The 21,588-nt window shown below is 26.9% G+C and overlaps 1 protein-coding gene across 2 annotated transcripts; it reads right to left on the minus strand.

Annotated features, from left to right (window-relative positions):
• Positions 1–685: 685 nt before the first annotated feature.
• Positions 686–21,361, minus strand: LOC113790137 (uncharacterized). Of its 2 annotated transcripts, none has more exons than XM_075820768.1 (8): positions 21,237–21,361; positions 18,211–18,460; positions 16,194–17,531; positions 9,715–11,861; positions 8,658–9,575; positions 4,433–5,730; positions 1,274–1,517; positions 686–1,213 (listed from the first exon to the last, which is right to left on the minus strand). In XM_075820768.1, the coding sequence occupies exons 2-8, from the start codon at positions 18,396–18,398 to the stop codon at positions 963–965; spliced, it is 6,384 nt and encodes a 2,127-aa protein (XP_075676883.1). In that variant the 5' UTR covers positions 18,399–18,460; positions 21,237–21,361; the 3' UTR covers positions 686–962. The 2 variants fall into 2 exon arrangements, with proteins under 2 accessions (XP_075676883.1, XP_075676882.1); XM_075820767.1 differs by lacking the exon at positions 21,237–21,361 and adding an exon at positions 19,007–19,243.
• Between the last annotated feature and the right edge of the window lie 227 nt (positions 21,362–21,588).

Below are 21,588 nucleotides of genomic sequence, written 5' to 3' on the forward strand. Positions count from 1 at the left end.
AAGCAAAGAAAAAGCCTTATAATTTGTCTCATATCAAATGTTTGTATTCATAAAGTACAAATATCTAATACATATTTACAAAAACAACAAAAAAATTCTTGTTTGACATATTTCGATACATCAATAGAATAGATGGTGTTCAATAATGATGCATTCACAAGAAAAAAAACAAAAGAATTCAATTCCCAGCAATACTTTTATCTAATAAAAAAACACGAAGAAAAAAAGTTCCAATCGTACCGCTGAAAACGAAATTGAGATACATAAAAAGATGGAAAATGCAAAACTCTTTTCATAATTTTTTCGTGAAAATATTTACAATGTATGTATAGAATTACCACACAAACATACATAGAAAACAAATTTGCACAATGTTTTATCTATTTGTTTAATTCTGGTATTATATTTACAATGTAAACATTATTTTTTTCATATTTTTTTTCCTTGAATTTGATTAAACATTTCACATCATGAACATTCATTGTTATAATTAAAGTTCATTCTTGTTTAATGCGAAATTCCAATATTGATGATTATATCATAGTTAACATGATGATCGATTAATTTTATTGATACAGATGGTTCTCGTTGAATATTCATTTAATCGATTATCGAATTTTTGTAATTGAATTGAAATTCATTATTTGGTTTCAGTATTGCCACCTGTCGACATGAAATGTAATCATTCAAATATTCAAAAGAATTTTTTTAATAATAATTTTAAAATTACAAAAAAAAAATGCATTTATCCCATTAATATGATAATAATATGGTACAAAATAATTCAATGATACATAATATTCCAATTTTATAATTGACAAAGTATTAATCGATTTTGAAAGTAAAAGAAAAAAAATGATAAAATTCAACAATAAATGGAATGTTCTTTAAATGATAAGGCCTAGATTTTGATTAAAATTAAATGGAAAATTTGAAATTGTTTTGATTTTATTGTTGTTTCATCAAAATAATAAATCCGAAGCAGTTGCTGAACGTGAAAATGGTACCGTATCTTCAATGCTTGCCGGTTTGATTGGTATTGGCCTTAAACTATCAAAATCACCCATACTATCACAGTGATCATTGTTATCATCAATGGATTCTTGTTGTGTGCTACAGTTGAAAATATTAGGAACTGTTTTTGTTACACCTAATTCAAATGTAGATTGTCCGGGCATTTTTGATGGTTTATATGAAGCTAGATTACTGTTACCTATTTTTAAAGAAAAATAAATAATTAGTAATAAATTTGATAAAGTTGAAATAGAATTACCAGTTGGTAATGATTTTTTCAATACACCATTGGCAGCGGTTGTAGCATTAATCGAATTTGGAGTTTTTATATCTGATTTAGTTAATGAATTGACCAGATTTGATACCATTGATTTCGTTGATTCATCTGTTTTACGTTCATTTTCACCATCATCAACATTATCATCATCATTTGTATTATTATCATCTTCAACCATTGGATATTCGAATACCGACGGGATAGAATTATCAAAACGTACAGAAAGCTATTGTAAAAAATAGAGAAGAAAATTATATGAAATGACAATTACAAAAAATTTTAATTAATCTTATCAAACAAATCTACACGTTTGTAAGTGTGTTGACAACAAGACACGATTTAATATGTAAATAATGAAATGTTTTGTTTATAATTATTTTGTAATAATTATAAACACAAACAACAAACCATTAGACCATGACTATGTGAAAAAAATTGACCCAAAACAAAGATAAATAATAATAATTATTATTAATGAAAAATGATATGATTATAAATGATGAACCATGAAGAATTTCACTGAAAAAAAAACACAAAACTATTATCATCATTTTAAATCCAATTACATATACAAGTGAAAGTCATGTAAATATTGCAAAACAATGAATGAATTCTAAAGAACTTATCTTGGTAGTATTGACCGAGAAGAAATAAGATTTATATCATTCATTCATTTATTCGAACTATAATAATGTCCATGTTACCATCATCATCATCATCATCATCATTGGTTCATATTATATTTCAGTTTTTCATTCCATTGTCTAATGATAATAATAATAATAACTATCGTTAGCCTGTTTGTTTGCTTATAATCTATTCATAAGTTTTTCTGTGATGATGATGATACGATCATAAATCATAATATTATGTTTTTGGATTATTTCCGTTATTTTTCTTATTTAAAAAATTTGGTAATCTGAGTTATGTTCTGAAAAAATCGTTATCATCTTGGTTGATGATTCGAAAGAAAATGTACAAATCCGATCATGAATGAATGAAGGATAATCTTAATCCTCATCAATGTTATAAGCAAAAATAAACAACAAATATCAATCGAATAGATTGGGCGTCGTCAACAAAAATAACAACAACAACAAAAATGATTTGGTGCTGATTTTGATTATAAATATGATTATGATTATGTGATTATCAAAATGGATCAAGAGATATATCTCTAAAAAAAATCTCAATCAGAAGCCTAAAATGGATCTATACTAAGCAATCATCATCAAAAAAAAAAAAAATCAGTTTGAATCATTCAATCTTGAATTGTTCGCATAACATACATGGTTGTTATTAAAAAAAATAAGTTTCTATGCAAAGTTATTTGTTCCAGTTTTTTTTCTGTTTTGTTGTCTCCCATGTTGATCTTATTGAACACACATCCTCTTTTGATCAATGGTTGTTTAAAAAAATTTTTTGTCTTTTAAAAAATAAAATTGAAAGACTCGAATTGAAAAAGAAGAAGAAGAACAACAACAACAACAATCAACACCTTATAAAATCATAACTTTAAAAATAACGAAGAAATTCATTTCATTTTCAAAAGTTATGATGTAATAGGACAAAACAACAACAAAATCATAACAACAAATTCATCATCATCATCATGTCGACAATAGCAATTTCAAATGACTTCCAAGATGATGATGCCTAGAAATTTTGAATGGTAAAAAATTTTCAGTTAAAATGACTGAATTATGAATCCATTTTGGAAATGATTTGTTTCATTTTGTTTTGTTTCTTTTGTATCATCATCATTATTGTAACAAAATACAAAGTTAGAAGAGAAAAAAATAAAACTAAATCAGGCCAAAAAACTGTTTTTTTTTTTTGAATGGTCGGTCATAATGATGACAATGATCAACATTTCATTGAAACTGACCATTTCATTTATGAGTGAAAATTACTAATTTTTTCTATATTCAACATATTTGGAATCTATTATCATAGTTGTATAGAATTTTAATTCCTTGGTAGCCAAAAAAGGTCTATCATACACACACTGCTGTTGAATATATAAAGAGAATATTATGAAACAATCATTTTGTTTATGTAATTCATATGAAATTTGAAAAAAAAGAAATGTCCAATATTGGTCATAATATATGGACGAAAATGAAGAAAAACAAATTACACACGATGATACAGCTCAAAATGATGATGGCAATGATGAATTTATAATCCTCTTTGTCATATGATTCTAAACATAAAACACGTGGGCAATTTTTGAAATGATGATACCAAAACATTGCAATACATCGCAAAATATAAGCAGACATGAGAAAATTATTTTTTATTTTTCTTATCTATTTTACTTATGAAATGACAAAGAAAAATCTTCACTATCCAACTTATTTGTAATGAAGTCAATGATAACAAGAATGATGAAAAAAAATATTTAACTGAATGTAAATAACTAGGTCATTACCTCCGTCAAGCTTTTCAACCCCAAATGGTGATCGAAGAATTTATTTATTTTTCACTTTTGATTCATCAAACTACAATGAAAACATTACTTGTTTTCTGAATCTTCTTTTTTCCATTGTCCATGAAAATGATTGATTATGGGAATTGTATAAAATTTTGAATAAAATGATAAGATGGATAATAAAATATGTGAAAACAAACATTAAAAATATCACCGGGAAAGTGGAATATAAAGATGAATATATTTTTCACCCTTTACTTTACAACTTCAAATCTAGGTCAAACAATATATATTGTGCGCATTATAAATCGAAAATAATCTTTATATATCAATCCCAGTATGAATCAAATCACTTGATTTTCTTTGTTCGAATTTTCATTTGTTTAAACTCATCAAAATACATTCAAATTCAATTATTCAAACAAATCATCATCAACAACAACAACAAAAACATGAACATCATCAATTGTAATGGGTGCACATGTTTTGAGGTCAACAAATCTATTTGATCGAATTGAAAAATCGATTGACTGAGTTTTTGATCCATAACGAATGTCATCATCATCATCATCACTTAAGAAGATCTACGATGCAAATGATGATGATGACCATTTGAAATAAAATTCAGTTTTTTTTCAATTGATCAATGGTATTTGTATTATTATCAAGTGATTTAAAAGAGAAAATAAAATATCTTATGTACTTACATTTTTATTACGTTTTATCATCAATGATCCATTACTAATGATCATATTTTCACCAATAAATATAATACCACATGGTGGTGGAATTTCAGTCATTCCAGAATAATTACTATCATCTTCATCATCCGTATTATTATCATTATTATTGTTAATCACAGATGATCGTTGATTATGGTTACCATTTCCATTTACAAGTTCTTTTATAAGACGTTTCGGTATCGGTTTGGCACCAAATGGTGTCGGCTGTATGGCAATATTTGGCTTAATATTTTTTGTTGAACGAAAATCAAACACCATTGTTGAACATCCATTCTGTACTGTGGTTGATTTTATCGAATTTGTAGCTGTTGTTGTTGACGATGATTTGAGATTTGTTGACCAAAGTGTACTTTTTGCTATTGACGATGATAATGATGATGAAGAATCAATACTATCATGATGGCCATTTGTCAATGAATTGCGATTTTGTTGTAACAAGCTCGGTTTTAATGTTTTGATCGGTTCATCAATCGATGATGATTTATGACTATAATTTTTTTTATTCGAAGAGATCGGTGATGATTCTTTTAGGCTATCATTATTACCAACTACAGATTCTTTTGATTGTACATTTTTTACTGTTGCTGCTGTTGCTGTTGTAGAATTAAATGGACGAATATTGGCCACAGGTTTTTTTAAATTTGTTTGTAATTTGGAATTCATTGAGAATGAATGCGAATGTTCGTTTTGCGTTTCGACCAATAAATCAACAACATTGTCAATTTTTTCCGTTATAATTTCTACTGATTTATTCTCATCGTATTGTTTACCATTTACAGGAAACAATTCGTCGTCCTTTTGATTACTATCACTTTGTTTGGCCATGACGCCATTATCATTAATTTTGTCAATCTTGTTGTTTTCATCATCATTGTTGTTGTTGTTACCGTCTTCAAAACCGGATGTATCTTTGAAAACAGGATTGTTATTGTCTTTGGTCTGTAATAGTTTTGTTTGACTATTATTATTACACAATGAATCACTTATTGCTGAGTTGATCAAATTATTTGATATCGTTTCTTGTGTGGAAATTACAGAACTAAGTTCCGTTGTGACAATAGATTTTTCATCATTGAGTCTTTGTTGATCACTTGCTTTGGGTGGTTTTGGTGCTGGATAATGCTTTTTATTACCACCACTAACACCATTAATAGTCGAACTTTTGTTTGTCGATCCACGATTAGATGATCCAACAATATTTGTACAAATACCATTTGATCGATTAATTGTCGTACCATTTACATTTCGATTTAATGTTGATTCTAGGATATAATTTGAAAAAAAATAAAATTGAATTAATGAAATAAATTAAATAACAATATAAAAACAGGACAAAAATCTGATCAAAATACCGGGGGCAATCAAACAAAAAAATGGGACAATTTTTCTTTTCTATTTTCTCGTCGCAAAAAAAGAAAAGAAAAATTCCCAAACATCATAGCTATTTTTATGCACCGCTACTGTCGTCACACTTTACTATTTTCTTTCTTCATTGTCATCAACATCGTCATCAGGATCAGAAAGAAAAAAAATAGAATAACTACCTGTTCATTATTGAAAGCAATTTCCTTATAATATGACATGTGAAACCTTTATACATTCATTGTTTGAATACAGAATTAAAATGGTATTTAAATGATTGTTTTTTTTCATTTGTTGTTCACTGTATACAATAATAAAATGTCCGAATAGAAAAAAAATATCTCACGAGTTTTTTTCCCGAGTATGTTGTTTTTTGGTGCACATAACTTTAGTTTTTATTTAAATTTGATTTTTTTCCGTTGTCGAATTGAATGTTGTCCATTCAACCTAAGTAATTTTTTCATATTATATTTTTTTTGAGTTTAGAAATTATATATAAATTTATCATTACCACTATGTAATCACATTTGGTCACATACACATGTAAAAACCCTAAAATGACAGGTTGCGTGAGGAAATTTATTTTTTTTATATTTATAATTTCATTTTTTTTCATAAAAAATAAACGAACAAATTAAATGAAATGAATACAAACACACATTTCATTTATGTATAAAATAGATAGTTAGTTATGAAAAATGTGGTCAATAGAAGAAAGTATAGTGGATTTAATAATTGAGAATTTTACATTAAAAAAATTTTCTAGATCTTCAACATCACTACCGTACTATTATTATATGAATATTTTTTTTTGATAAGAAAATTCATTTCATTCATGCCAATGATAATAATCATTGGTCAAGATGGATTGATTGCAAATATGAAATTGGTCTAATACGTTGATCATGTTGTGTGTGTGTGTGTGTGATTCTAAATCAAAAAATTATTTTCATTTTTATCAAAACATTTACAGATCGTGATCTATTCGCGATATGAGAAAAATCGTTTTCGCTCTCTCTGTCTCTAATTAGTTGTTATTGTGTTGATGGTGATGATGATCGGTTGGATCTAAATTGAGGATATCATCATCATCATAATGCAATCGATTGATATGAAATGTTCAGTAAGTTTTAAAATTAATTTCGTTCATCTTATCACCTACGTTCGAAATAATTGCTATTATACAATTTTTTTTCCAACCGGACTGGTTTTTTTCCATTGGATTATGATTTTAGAAAACTTGTCGTTGCAAAAAATTACATTTTATGAATTTTTACTTCCAATCAGTATTCATATTATCATCTGAATACATCGATCGAAACAAGTTAGTAAATGCAAAAAAAAAGATGACAGAGTTTGAATGAAAAAAAGCTTCCTGATTGAACTGTGTATGAATGTATTAAATATAAAATGAAATTTTAAAAAAACCCATAAAAATTGGGAAATCTCGGTAAAAAAATGATTTCATTCAAAAAAAAAATCGACAAGGACATATTTTTTCTGAAATAAAAAATCTTCAACTTTTGTTTGCATGGAATGAAAATGAAACTTGAATTACAGTACTGTTTTTCTTAAAAAACACAAATAAAAATAGCCATTTCCAATTTAAATCAATAATTGTACAAAGTAAAATTCAGTTATTGACCTTGTAGGGAGAAGAAAAAAAAACAATTCCGTATCATTGTTTTCACAATTTCTGAATATCTTGATGACAAATAGGATTTTTTTTCCTAAAGTAATTTTCCATGGAACGAATCTTTTCATTAGGCTTTGCATTATAATTTAATCCGAAAAACGATTGTCGTTATTATAAATAGAACTTCTGTTTGTCAATTTCAAAATGATCGCAAATGATGATGATGACAACAACATTTTAGCCTTGAATACATTGAATTGATTTGGGACAAAAAGTAAGAGAGAGAATGAAAGCATTATAAATTCCATGAAGGTTATGGATAATTCAAGATATAATTTTTGTTTTCTTTAACAATAAAAACCACCCACACATAACATCAACATACAAACAAATTATTATGTAAATCGTGATGATATAGATGGCACCCAATTTATCTTCATCAATTTGAATAATGTATAAATTTGACTATCATTGACATCAAAATGTTATTCATTGGAAAAAAAGGGTCAACAGTATAAGGGAAAAATGATCAATGATGATCCAATAATAGCCAGAAAAAGAAAGAAAGAAATAATCCTTTTTTTTCCTTCATCAATCTTTAATCATCTTAATAATGATGAAAATGATGATGATGATAATAATAATAAAAATCGGTCGAAAAAAACCGAAACGTGCATACAAAACAAAATAGACCGTGAATAAATTGATCGTATAATTGAAATCTTTTTATTACCTGCTTATTATTATCATTGATCGAAAGATCGATCAATCAAATCAATGGAAAAAAACTAAGGTAGAATAAAAGCTATGGAAAAAAATCGATCATTTTTCAATAATAACAACGATGGTAACGGAAAATTTCATCAATTAACCGACTGGATTTTTTTCTCCACATCATCCTAATCATCTGTTTTATTAGATATAACAAACGGAATGAGTTCAGACTGAATGGTATTCACTGACACACAAACATACAATTTTTTATCAACTGTATTTGCCATTGTAAAGAGAAAATAAAAATAAAGGATAACTATCATAAATGAACAAAAAAAACTAATTAAATAAATATATTTTAACTTTCGAACTGATTGATTTTTTCATGAACATACGTATCAATATATTGAAAAGGAAACAAAGTTAAAAAACTGAATTTGATAAAGAATTTCAAGAATTCAAATGAATTTGATTTACCTGTTGAACGTTGTTTGGCAATAGTTTGTGGCAGATTTTGTCGTGATGCTATGGCTGGTTTATTTGCATTTGTTTTAGTCACTGTTGTTTTTGTGTTTGATCGATTTTGATTAATTGATGATATTTTTGTTGATGATGCTAAAGTATTTGAAAATTTATTTGAAACAATTCCTTTACGTTCATTAATCACTGATGAAGATTTTGATTGATTAGAATTACTATTTATTTTGGATGTTGGTGAAAGACTAGAAGATGACTTATTATTCTGATGTTCAAATATACGTTTCACTGTTTTCACTGTATCTGGTTTCGGTAATTCATTTGATGAAGAACGGGTTGTTATTGTCGTTGTCTTTGATGTTGTTGAAATCGATGTAGTCATTGTTGTTTCTTGTTGTTGTTGTTGATGGGGTGATTGGATACGTATGTTTCGTTTTTCAAGTATATCAATATCTTGTTCATTATCGATTTTCGTTAATTTGATCAGATTTTCCTCCAATGGTTTGGATGGATTTGTTATCTGTTGTTGTTGAATGTCGTGCAAACAATCATTGTTATTATCGACAATATTTGATACATTCGATTGTTTTTGTTGTTGTTCAAGTTGTTCAAGTTGTCGAGTTTCTTCGTGAACTAGTTTATTAACATTATCACCAACAACACCACAGGCACCATCATCAACAACATCATCATCATTATCATTGCTACAACTTGTTGATTGTGAAGCAGAAGTATTATGATCAGCAACAGGATTCAGATTCAAAGTCGAACTAGTTGCTGGTGTTATAGCAGAAGTATTTGATTTTAATGAAGTCATTGCCAAGTCTTTGACGGCATTCGCTGTTTGTTTTTTATTATGATCATCAATGAATACTTGCCGTTGTTGAATATTATCGCCGACGTCAACATTTAAATTATCTTTGTAGTGATTTTAATAAAAAACAGAAAAAAATATGCAAAAATTAGAAACAAAATGTCCACAATTTGACAATTCGTAAAAAAATAATGGAATCGATTCGTTTTAAAATAATAAAAATGATTAAATCATTATACCAACCTTGTTGTTGTGAATGATTGAATGAATCAATGATTTCTGTTGGTAATATGGGCTCATCCTCTTTCAATGTTAATGATGATAATGTTGAAGATTCAGAATCAACAATTTCATTCAACAATTCTTGATCATCTCCATTCTCATCATCATCAATTGCAGATTTATTCAATGTTGTTGTTAATGATAATGTTTCAACACTTTTTGCACGTTTGATATATGGCTGTGGTGTACTTAATAATAAAATATTTGAAGTTGTTGATGTTGATGATAATGAGGTGGTAGTTGATGTTTGTGATGAATCAATATCATTGCTCATTAATGCAGTGGTCGCCGTTGTCGTCGTCATTGCTGTTCCATTCATGTATCCATCGCCTGAATTTAATGATGATATTGTAGCAGCAGAAGTAGCATTATCATTATTTGAAATTTCATTTTTTTGAATAAAACAATTTTGTTTGATTGTTGTTGCTGTATGAAGGTAATCATGAGGATGTTGTCGGCTACCTATTTCTTTTTGTTGCTGTTCTGCCTGAATATTCATTGATGATAAAATGGCCGCAGGTGATGTTATTGTTGTCGTTGCAGTTGCAATATTTGATGCTATTGAAGTTGAATTATTGGACATTAATGATAATTGACAATGATTAGTACTGCTAGAACTAGTATTGCACAATCGTCCATTATTGGTCAATGTTTTTGTTGTTGTTGTTGATAATGATGAATTAATTCGTTGTGGTGGTGGCGGCGGTGGTTTTTTCAACTTATTTTGTTGAACATTTTCAACGAATTTTTGCACAACATTCGTTGGATATAATGATGTCGTTGTTCGATGATTTAAATTTGTTGTTGAAAAAGATTTGTTCACTATCGGTGGGGGTAAGCTCTTTTTCTTAAGATTATTCGATTGTTGTTGTGATTGCTTTTGATGATAATGGCCATTAGTCGTTGACATCTGTTGTTGTGATAGATTCTGTTGTTGTTGTTGTTGCATGAATAATAGCTTTTTCTTCGTACCATTAACCATTTGATGATGATTATTATTACAATGATTATTATTAATTAGACGTTTATTCACAGCGGTTATTGACTCTTGTTGTTTAATATCTGTTGTTTTATTCATTGTTTGTTGCTGTATTTGTTGTTTAAATTGTTCAAATGTCAACTCTTCCAAACTGGTACAACGTTTTATCAATGTTGATACATTAACACTTGAAAGACATTTTTTCTGTAATCGATTTTGTTGATTATTCTGATGTTGTTTAGTTGATAATGTCATAAATTTATGACGTAAACGATGTACAATTCCGGGACCATATTCATAATCACCACTACTACTACTATCACCATCTGTATCTAAAGACCAATCAGTACTTTGTCCACTACCACTACTATTTGTATTTGAATCATTTGATGAATAATATGATGAATCAGAATTTGATAATAATGATGATACGGATGATGGACGTTGTTTATTATTAATCATTGTTGACGATGAATTATTATTGTGGAATCCATTTGCTGTTGATGTTTTACTATTTATGGTCATACAACCATTTGTATGATGGGACCGTTGATAGTTAATTTTACCATTACTATTCATATTGGATGATCCATTACGATGATAATGTCCACTAACACCGCCACCATTCATAACATTACCATTCAATACACGTGTAACAGATTTTTCATCAACCATTTTTTCCGGTTGTTTATCGATTTCAATCGTTGTCAATACACAAGGAATGGTTATAAAATGTTCACTATATTTATCACACAAAATAATCGTTGTCGAAAAAATATCTATTGGTAATCGTATTGAATGATTTTCATCAAATGTTTGTCGATGACAACTATGACAACCTTTATCGTTTATGATTTTAATAATTGAATGTTTTCTATTATTATCATCATTATTATTTGACAAGAATGTTTCAAAAAGTTCATCCAACTGTAATCGATGTGTTGTTGCAGTTTTTGTTGTTGTTTCGGTGTTAACATTGCAAAATTGATTATTTAAATTGTCATTATTTGTTTGGACAACAACAGAAAATGGTGTTTGTATTTCTTGATTTTCAATTATAGATTTTGGAAATGATAAACGTAAACAAATCAAATGAACAATTTCGTTGTCGTTGTTGTTGGCGATAATTCTGTTTAAAGTTTTTAAAAGTAAACAAAAAATAATAATATTTAAGAATTTATTTGAAATACATTTAAATTAAAGAATATGATCGTTATCAAAAATAACAATCATTATTAATAAAATGGATTTGCTTGACTGATTAAAAGAGTTTTCATTTTCTCACTAACACACAAACACAAACACACACTAATCCTTGAATGGTTGATGGTAATATATTGAAAAAAAAATGTTTAATCTAAAATTATCTTCATATTTTTATCTCATTAATGAATTACAATATTACAAAGTAACCAATGACAGAAAACAACCTACCAAATACGGCTATATTAACCGCAATTGATTAAACTGATGTTTGTGTATATATGGTTTTAAATTTTGACAACGAAGAAAAAAAAAGATAATCTGGATTAAATGTGGATGGAAAAAGGAAATTGCTGCAAGCAAAAAAAAAAATAATTCAATTTTTCTACTCAAAATTATTACTTTTTCTTTGATGAGGATAATCATTTGAAAAAGGAACAAAAAAAAACAATTGAATGAGGTAAATGAAAAAAAAATTAAATTTTTCGTTTCAAACGTTTTTTGTTGTTGATAAAATTTAGCTGAAAATAGCATCAATAATCGATCAATGATGAACCAATACTGTAATAAATGACAATGAATGAAATCGGCTTGAACATTCTATTAATACCGGATAAATGGTCAAAAGAAGATTGTGGTTGTTGTTGTTACTAAGCGATTATTTTTTTTCTGTTCAATCATCATTTTATCGTTGATTTAAATTGAAAATTTAATAAAAATCATTTAATGATTAACGTATCGTAATGATGATGATTGTAAAATGGTCAATTGATTCGATCATCATGATTTGATCACTAGAGGCATTCATTTTAATCACATTAATTTGAATTTATTTATTGGAAAAAAGCACAGCAAAAAAACTAAACATTTATTTAGTAAGTCGTTAGTAAATCATTATGAATAAGAAAAAAAACCAAACCAAATTGAAAACCAAAACCAAATCCAATTGATTGAGCACTTTATTTGATTAAAAACAAAACAAACAAAACACTGATCGAATCGATATATTGATGAATTGATTTTTTAAATTGTCAATATTATATCGATATAAAAACGTCGGCTTCAATAATCATCATTCATTCATTGTTTATAAATGAATTTTCAACACAATTATTTTTTGACATAGGTATTATTCATGAGATTTTTTTTTTGTAAAAAAATAATCTCCAAACAACAATATTAACAATCATCGTATTTAAAATGAATATCTCAAAAAAATAAATAAATACAGTTGTCATTGTTAATCAAAATTTTCTATTTAGAATGAATTGAATGATTTGACAATTTTACTGATATTGGATCAAAACATCAACAACATAAGCTTTATGATATGATTCTTGACAAATTGGAAAAATTTTGCGTTGTTTTTTTCTCTTTCTCAATGTCTATCTAACATGATGTGACATGAAATATCATTATTATTATTATTATCGACTAACAAACTCAACAATAATTTTATATTGGAATAAATTATCAAAGATATATTGTTGTATATTTATAATAATCAAACATTTGAAATCTGTATAAAGGAATATATACAGTATTGTTCTCTATTTGACTATAACACTTTATTTATGACAAATCATCATCATTATAATTATAATGGAAGGAGGATGACACACACACACACAAACATTCGAATTATTTTCATCATGAAGAAGAAAAAGAGAAAAAAAAATGTCGAATAGATCATTATTATTATCATGATGATGATAGTCTTCATCAGGTTTACCTGTGATGAATAAACATACACATACATACATACATACATAGATAAATACAACATGTATCATCATCGTGATGAGGTTAACTGTTGCTATATAATCATTATTATTATAAAGATGATTCATATTTTGGAGAAAAAAAATCTTTTCTTTTTGTTGTTGTACCAAAATGTCAGAAATATTTACGTGCACGTACTTTTTAAAGGATCGGATGTGAAGAATTTTTTTTCTGCTGAAACAGTTTCATTTTTCAATTCATCATTTTCATTGTTATGAATGATATGTTTTGTTTGTCATTTCTTTTCAAATAGTAAAAAATGAAAATAAAATAAAATGCTATGAAATGACACAAGGATGAATAAAAAAGAGAAGTTTTTCATTTTCCTGTGAACCAAGATAATCCATTTGGAAATGATTCGAAAAAGAAAAAGAAAACATTAAACAATTTCAATTCGTATATCGTTATTGGAAATTGTAACAACATAAAATCAAAAAAAACAAAATAATATTCATTGAAAATTGTTATTGTTTTCAATGGAGATGATGATGATCACATAGTGGTTAAAAAGTCAAACATTTTTCTCATTTCCCGCATCATTATTTATTCATTGAATCATGTTTTTATTTTGTTTTTGATCGAAATGTTTCGTGTTTTTATTTTGTGTGTGTGTGCTAATTTTTGATTATAAATGAAGAGAACAAAGAAAAAAATTCATGACCATCATCTATGAGAATGATTATTATTATCGAAATTAAATTCAAAGATTTATCAATAAAAATATCGATAATGATAATTGAATTTGCATGAAACGGGTATTTTTTATCATGATCATAATCATTGCTCGAATGTTTTTTTCTGCTCTTTTCACACAAATCTATAGTCGATCATTATCGATTTATCTATATTGATCCGTTTTTTTATTTCATCATTCATCATTCTAATTTGATTGTATCCAAAAATATTCGAATGATTATGGGGAGAACAAACGGAAAACAAAAAAAACAAGCTAAGTATATACGAAACATACGAAAGATTGGTTATCATATTTAAATATCCAAATATGGTATTCAAAAAAAGCAACAGGTTGTTTGTACCGATACATACTACAAGACCAAAAAAAAGGTTGATGGTCTGGTCATCTTTTCTTTCGATCAATTTGATCGATGAATATATTGGCCATTCAAATATAAACAAACGATGATGATGATGATGACGACAACAAAATCTAAATTTCATTAATAATGAAAAAAAAGATGACATTCACGAAACCAATCATTTAGGAAATTTTTTTTATTGCCCCATTCAATCAATATAATCTACAGTTTTTTTAAAATTATATTGATAAGAAACAGAATAAGAAATTATTATTCTAATCATGTATTAAATCATATCAGGGTTTTTTTTCTTCATATTTGTTTGCTCAAATAAAAAAAATGAAATTTCCAAGCAAAATTTGGGTCGTCAAATGACCCAACATCAATAACAACAAAAACAGAAATAACAAAACTTGATATCGATGTTGATGAATGTTGGCCAATTTGAAGAGTATCATAACCGACCACTCACTGGTGACCATCGTGATATGAAGAGGAAAAACAACAAAAACAAAAGCCTCATACATCATAGATAAAATTATAAAAAAAAGACGAAAAAAAATCAAGATCATAAATTGTGAAGCCAAATTGGATTTAAAATATTATCATATATAATATTATCATCATTTTGCAGATAGATAAAGAAATTTCATCATACACTCAACCATTTACTATAGGTATAGTAAAATTGGTTTGTAACCAATGTATAAGATAAAATCTTATATAATAATAATTGCTACTAGCCTAATTTTAACAAACTAAACAAATCATTCATTTGTGGACAATTTCATTTTTTTATTATAAGATTTAATTTCATATTCAATCAATGTTATCTAACATTGGTGACATTGTTAATGAATAAAGATATAATTTTTTGTTGATATCATAAGGATAATTGTCGTTTGTTTTTTTTTGTTGGTTTTTGGTTGATAAAGATAAAAAAAAGTTTCTTTTATTTAATTGTTAATTGGATTTAATGTAACAAACAACAAAAACAGAAAATTGTATACCAATCAATGTTTGTTAATTTTGTTATTGTTGTATTTGTATGAAATTTTTGTTTGTTTGTTTGTTACAACACAGAAAAACTGGCTTTCAATGAATTAGTATGATGGGAATTGAAAATTAGGACATTTTTAACGTTAGTTTTCAACAACAACAACAACAACAACAACACAAAAAAATTGTATATCTGGTGAATGTTTTTTTTGGGGATTTAAGCCAGAAAGTTGAAGAACGAGCAAAAAAGTCATTGATAGCATTGATGGATTGTCAATTGGATAATGAAACGAGGGATAAAATTAACACAAACTCACACACAATGAACCAACTAAACGAATTAAGACATAAAATAACCAATTTTTCTTAATTCAAGGAAATCGATGATACTTTGTCAATAGTTTTGTGGATAAATTTGACAAAAATTCAATCTGACTTACCTTAAGTTTGATTCGTTTTTCGGTTCTGTTTTATTTCTGGCCAAAAAACATTTATTACATTCAAATGAATCAAATTGAATGATGTAATTATTAATTTGATTATTTTGACATTGATAATTTTCATTTGTTTCAGCTAATTTGGGATAATCGAGGTCATTTTGAATATTATCGATGATGATCGTATCAGTTGATGAGATTTTTTTCGAATAATGATGATTATGATGATGATATTGGCAATAATCAAATCGATTGCCACATAAACAATTTCCGTTATCGTTGTTTTGATAATTAAATTTATTATTATTATTATTATTATTATTATTATTATTAGCACTGGTTGAATTTTTAATCACAACAATATCACCATCATAATAATCATCACAATTATAAACACAACACGATTGATGATCGATTCGTATTAGATTGGCAAATGGTTTTTTCGTTATCGATGAAATAGATTTGATAGAATTTTGTAAGATTAACGACGACAAAGATGATGATTGCTGTTGTTTTTGTTTTTGTTGTTGATGTTGATGTTGTTCATTCGGTCGTTCGTACCAATCTCGGTGGCAGCTGCGGCTATTGACTTTTAATGGTAACAATTTCGATGTTGATGGTAAAGATCGTTGTCGTGGTAGTAGTGGTGATGATGACGATGATGATGGTGATGGTGATGGTGAAACATCCACAGTTTCAATGAATTTTTCTATGTCATCAATGTCTGTTTTTTTATTATTTCGTAAAAAATTTTCATTATTTACAACAGGTTGTCGCCATTGTTGTTGTTTTGGTTGTTCATCTTTGACTATTGCTTCTACTTTGGGCCATAGCTCCACCTTAATGTTCTCTATTTTTTCATTTTTTTGCTTTTGTTGGTTATATTTCCGTAACGATAATGGTGGTGATTCGTTATCGTTGTCGTCGAGATTTTTACCTTTATTGTTATTGTAATCATTATTACCATTTTCTTTAGAATGGCCAGATTCACAATAGTCTTGTTCAATGTTATTGTCTTCATCGTAATGGTTCAATGCATTTGTTGATAACTTTGGATCATTTTTCGAAAAATTTTCATCATAACTATTCACGTTGCTACTACTATTTTGTTGTGGCTCCTGTTGCTGTTCTTGTAATAAATTCTGAATAAATTTCCGTCGATTTTCATTCAACAACGATGGTGATAATATTACTGATTCACATTGTTCATTGTTAATGTCTATGGACAATGTTAGTGGACAATCATTTTTGTTCGAAAATACTTTTTCCATTGTTTTTGATGATTGTTTAATTTCCATTTCATTATCATTTGAATATTGATGAAATTTTTTATCTTGATTGCTAAAGAAAAAAAAATTAAAAAACCAAAATAATTGATTTACATTCAAAAGAATCTAGCCGGTAATAATGAAATATGAAAAAAATGAGAATTTTCATAAAAATCATTCATCCATTTACATTGACATAGAATTTATAAATTATTCCGAATTTTTATGTCAAAATTCATTCGACAATATATAATATCTAGAGGCTATCTATCTGACAATTTTAAATTATTAACCTTTACTGCATCAGTGATTCATCATTCTATTCTAATGTTAATAACTTTGTCTATCCATTTTATTCAGTCAACGATATTCTTTTTTCTGAAAAAAACATAAAATAAAGGAAATGAATGACATATATCTGAATGAATGAAGCTACCATTATTCAAAAAAAAATGAATACAGTTTATACATTCATAAAAGAAATAAAAAATCTATTACTTGCCAACCAACAAGGACAAAACATTTAAAATTATATTTTTTAACTTTAAAAAAATTTATATGAAAATATAATATAATTTCGATTTGTCATCTGTATTTTTTATATACTATCATAGAAAAATGTAGCCGGAAAATATCTATTACCAATGTCATTGTTGACAGGTGGGTAATTGGTGTTTGTGTGTGTGTGTGAAATGTATTAAAAAGAGAAACATTGTTTTTTTTCTTTCATCCATTCATTCACTTCTGATTACCATAAATTTAAATGTTGTAATTTGGTTGTTGATGAAATTTTCTGATTTTCATCATACTTATCAGGATTATCATTATCATCATCAACACGGATCGATAATTTTTTATCATATACATTATAATCATTATTATTATTCATTGATTCTGTCGTTCGATCTTGATTTTGATCAATATTGGCATTGATTATCATTGATTTGGTTGTCGATTGTTGTTTATTGTGGCCATATTGATGAACAGGTTTGATATCAGGTTCTAAGAAGATAGAAAGATAGGAAAATTTAGGGAAGAATATATGAAAAAAAATAAAAGAAAATCATTGTCTTCCTCGTTTTAATCGATTTTTTTCAAAAATAATAATAATCATCGATTCATTTAAAATGTTGACAACATTATTTCTTCTCAAATTTTGATTCATCAATTTTACGCTATAAGGAACATTCAAATTAAAGATTCTTTTGTCTTATGTGTTTAGTTTGATTTTGTTAATATTCAAAAAAAAAAAAATGATAATGTTTTTCACCTAAACGATAAATCGATTGACCTTTTCATGCTCAATTGAACATATTGATCGATAGTGGCCAATATCTTGAATGAGAGAGAGAGAGAAAGACAAATAAAAATTCTGAATCATCTTTTCACTCCACCTTTATTCAATCTATTCAAACCATAATAGATAATTGATTTATTTAAATATATTGATCGATTTGATTGATAATCAACAACAATCGGTAACGATAATTATCGATTAATATTGAACAAAAAAAAAATTTTGCATGAATTTTTATCGTTTACACATACCATTTTTATCAATCATTATGGATGAATGATGAATATCATTATCATCATCATCATTTAAATTGTTTTGAATAATTGACGATAATTTGGTCAAATTCTGTTGTTGTCGTAATTCATAAAACCAAGGGGGCAATGATGATTGAACATCATTATTATCACTCATTTTATACAGAAAATATTAGACAGTTTTTCTATTTGAAAACATCAGGTTAAAATAAAAATTTTTAATGTCATCATCATCAAATGATAATGATAATAATATCAAAATCTTTTTAAGATTGTCAACTATTGTATGATTTTTTTATGTGTTCCTTTAAACTTTCTTTTTCTTTCCTTTGAAGTGATTAGCAACAAAAAAAAAAAAAAAAAGAAATCCAATCAAATAATGATAATTACTATGAAAATAGTCTGCATTTTTAAACACAAAAAAACAAAATCAGGTATTGATATTCGATGATAAAAACATTGCAGTTTCTTTCAGGAAAAAAAACAATTTCTGATTATGATTGACAGATTGTCATCAAACATTGTTAAATGTGATTGTTATCTAAATTAAAACCGATAATAATTCAAGGTAGAAAAATTTGACATAATCAATTTGTGGCCAAAAAAAAATCCAAAAACTTATGTCAATCATAATAATTTCTATGTAACACAAGTTTTTATTCTGTACAGTAGTTTAATCTAATTTTTATTATTTATTTGTTTCTTTTTGTTTACATAACATTTTCATTTAATTTATCAAATGATGCAATAAAAAGTATTATTTTATTACTTTCTCAGAAATCTGGATCCAAATAGACTAGATGTTTCTCTTTTTTTGCAAATAATGAATTAATATTCTCATATTAATCGGATAAAAATTTTCAATTTCGAAGTATGAAATGAAAAGAAGGTATTATAAAAATTATAAAAACCAGTTCAACCGGAATGGTCAGGTTTTAAGAATAATAACGTGAATAGTGATCATTCACTATCGAGCAACTCTTTTTTTGTTTTGTTGTTGTTACTGTTGAAATACAGAAACAAACAAGATTCGACAAGTGATAAACTATGATAGCAAAAAGGGCTATTCTTAGAAATTCCTTATCATCATCATCATCATGTGAAGCATTACGAAATGAGTAATAAGAAGAAATAACAAAAAAAAATCTTAAATCCAATCTTTTTAAAAAGAAAAAATAATCATTATGGTTATGGGCAAACACCATAATTGTACTAATCAAGGATACCGGCAGCATGTTTTTGTTCAAAATTTTAACTTGTTTATGCGTGCGCATTATATTTGAAAAGAGAATAAGATAACAAATGAAATAATGTTGCAAGAAAATAAGAGATCCATGATGATGATGATGAACAAAATCATTAAAGAATCTATCATCACTAAGACAACGAAAGTAACATTAGCTTCACGTTTTTCTATATAACAAAATTATTGAACCTTCACCATTCTTATATATAGAAATATCAAAATCGGACAGTGATATAGAATATTCTCATTGCTATATTACATTTCTTCTCTTGAAATTTCCCCCTTTTATCCTCAACATTGAATATCTGAAAGCAGAAAAATTCATATAGAAAAAAGATTCGAGGGTCAAATTACTACCTTCGCTAGTAACAAACCACATTGTCGATGACAATAATAACTACTACCATCATCAACAACAACAGCCAACATATCAAGAATTCGAAACAAAATACAACAACAACAACATTTTAGCAATGTTGTAGAAAAAAACCTTGTCATTATTCTGTTTCCATTCTATTGCATTTGTTGTTGTTGTCTTGTTTTTTGTTCATATCGTAAATTCTTTATGTTTTAAAATTTTCATTATTTGTTACAAAACAAAAAAAGAATCAGACAAAAATAAATAATAAATACGCATAAAAGAATGTTTACAACATTTCGACCATCACGTCGACGACGTTCGATGACAACAATCAACAACAACAACGTTTTAAATAGTTTTAAATATTACAAACAAAGCTATCATGATAGCTACCACCACAACCATCAACAACAACAATACGACAACGACAAGAAGCAAAAAACCTTGAAATGAACAACGAAAAAAATAAACAAAATAAAAACCAACATGATACATTTGTATGGCAGGAAATAATCAACTATAAATTAAGCAATCAAAATTCAATTAATTCAATAACAACAACAACAACTACATTAATAAATATAGAAAATCGAATATTTGTTCGATTGAATTCTATTTACCCTGTATGGCGAAATCGATGATATTAATTTCATATACATTTCATCATCGTCAATATTATAAGCTTGTAGCTCATATTTATAAAATGAAAAAGAAATATAATTAAAATCATCAAATGTTTTTTTTTCATAATAGCCAAGTCATGATATTTACTTTTGATTTGAAAATGTTCATGTGATTTTAATCGATGTCATTATATTTGTTTGTTTTGTTTTCGTTGGTTTATTTGTTTTTGTGATCATTCATTATAGTAATAAGTATAGGATTAGTAAGAATGGTGACAGATATATGAAATTTGTTTTCTGTTATTAGTGAAAAAAAATAGTCAACCGAACTTGAATAGAATCATTGTCA

This window comes from Dermatophagoides pteronyssinus, unplaced genomic scaffold, assembly GCF_027571235.1.
Source record: "Dermatophagoides pteronyssinus isolate colony J.1.1.1.1 unplaced genomic scaffold, Derpt_VIB-CSIC_2022.12 sq0007, whole genome shotgun sequence".
Taxonomy (NCBI): Eukaryota; Metazoa; Arthropoda; class Arachnida; order Sarcoptiformes; family Pyroglyphidae; genus Dermatophagoides; species Dermatophagoides pteronyssinus.